The sequence below is a fragment of the Sinocyclocheilus grahami genome, unplaced genomic scaffold (genome assembly GCF_001515645.1).
Source record: "Sinocyclocheilus grahami isolate Dianchi unplaced genomic scaffold, SAMN03320097.WGS_v1.1 scaffold24719.1, whole genome shotgun sequence".
NCBI classification, from domain to species: Eukaryota; Metazoa; Chordata; class Actinopteri; order Cypriniformes; family Cyprinidae; genus Sinocyclocheilus; species Sinocyclocheilus grahami.
The window spans coordinates 1-434 of record NW_015519583.1 but is presented as its reverse complement, the minus strand read 5'-3'; the positions used below and the strand labels follow the sequence as shown (position 1 = coordinate 434).

Sequence of the window (434 nt, the reverse complement as noted above, 5' to 3'; positions counted from 1 at the left end):
TGTTGAAAACAGTTGTGCTGCTTAATATTTTTATAGAAACCATGAAACGTTTTTTTTAATAGAAAATAGAATAGAAATATTCTAGAATATATAGAATAGAAACGCTTTGATGAATAGAAAATGTTCAAAAGAACAGTATTTATTTGGGAAAAAAAGATAATAAAAAATCTCTGACACCACACTTTTGATGAATTTGATGTGTGACCCTGAAGAAAACCATCTCATAAATAAGTGAAAGGTGACTGACTTTATGCAAATATGTTTCACAGGGTGTCAGGATGGGGGAGACTGCTACCAACACGGCTAACATCAACATGCAGCAGGCATTAAAGATCCACGTGGAAGAAGGCTGTGATATGGCCAACCCCTGCGACTCCAACATCTGCCCTGACAACAGCCAGTGCACAGATGACTGGAATGCACACACCTGCGTC

General features: G+C 37.8%; 1 protein-coding gene across 1 annotated transcript in view; it reads left to right on the top strand.

Moving 5' to 3' along the window:
- Positions 1–419, top strand: part of LOC107580103 (cadherin EGF LAG seven-pass G-type receptor 1-like) — a gene marked incomplete at both ends in the record, with an annotated part of 22,042 nt that extends 21,623 nt beyond the window's left edge. The window contains one exon of the mRNA XM_016265849.1: positions 270–419. Within this exon, the coding sequence (XP_016121335.1) occupies positions 270–419 (150 nt within the window). The remainder of the gene's footprint in view (positions 1–269) is intronic.
- Positions 420–434: the final 15 nt, after the last annotated feature.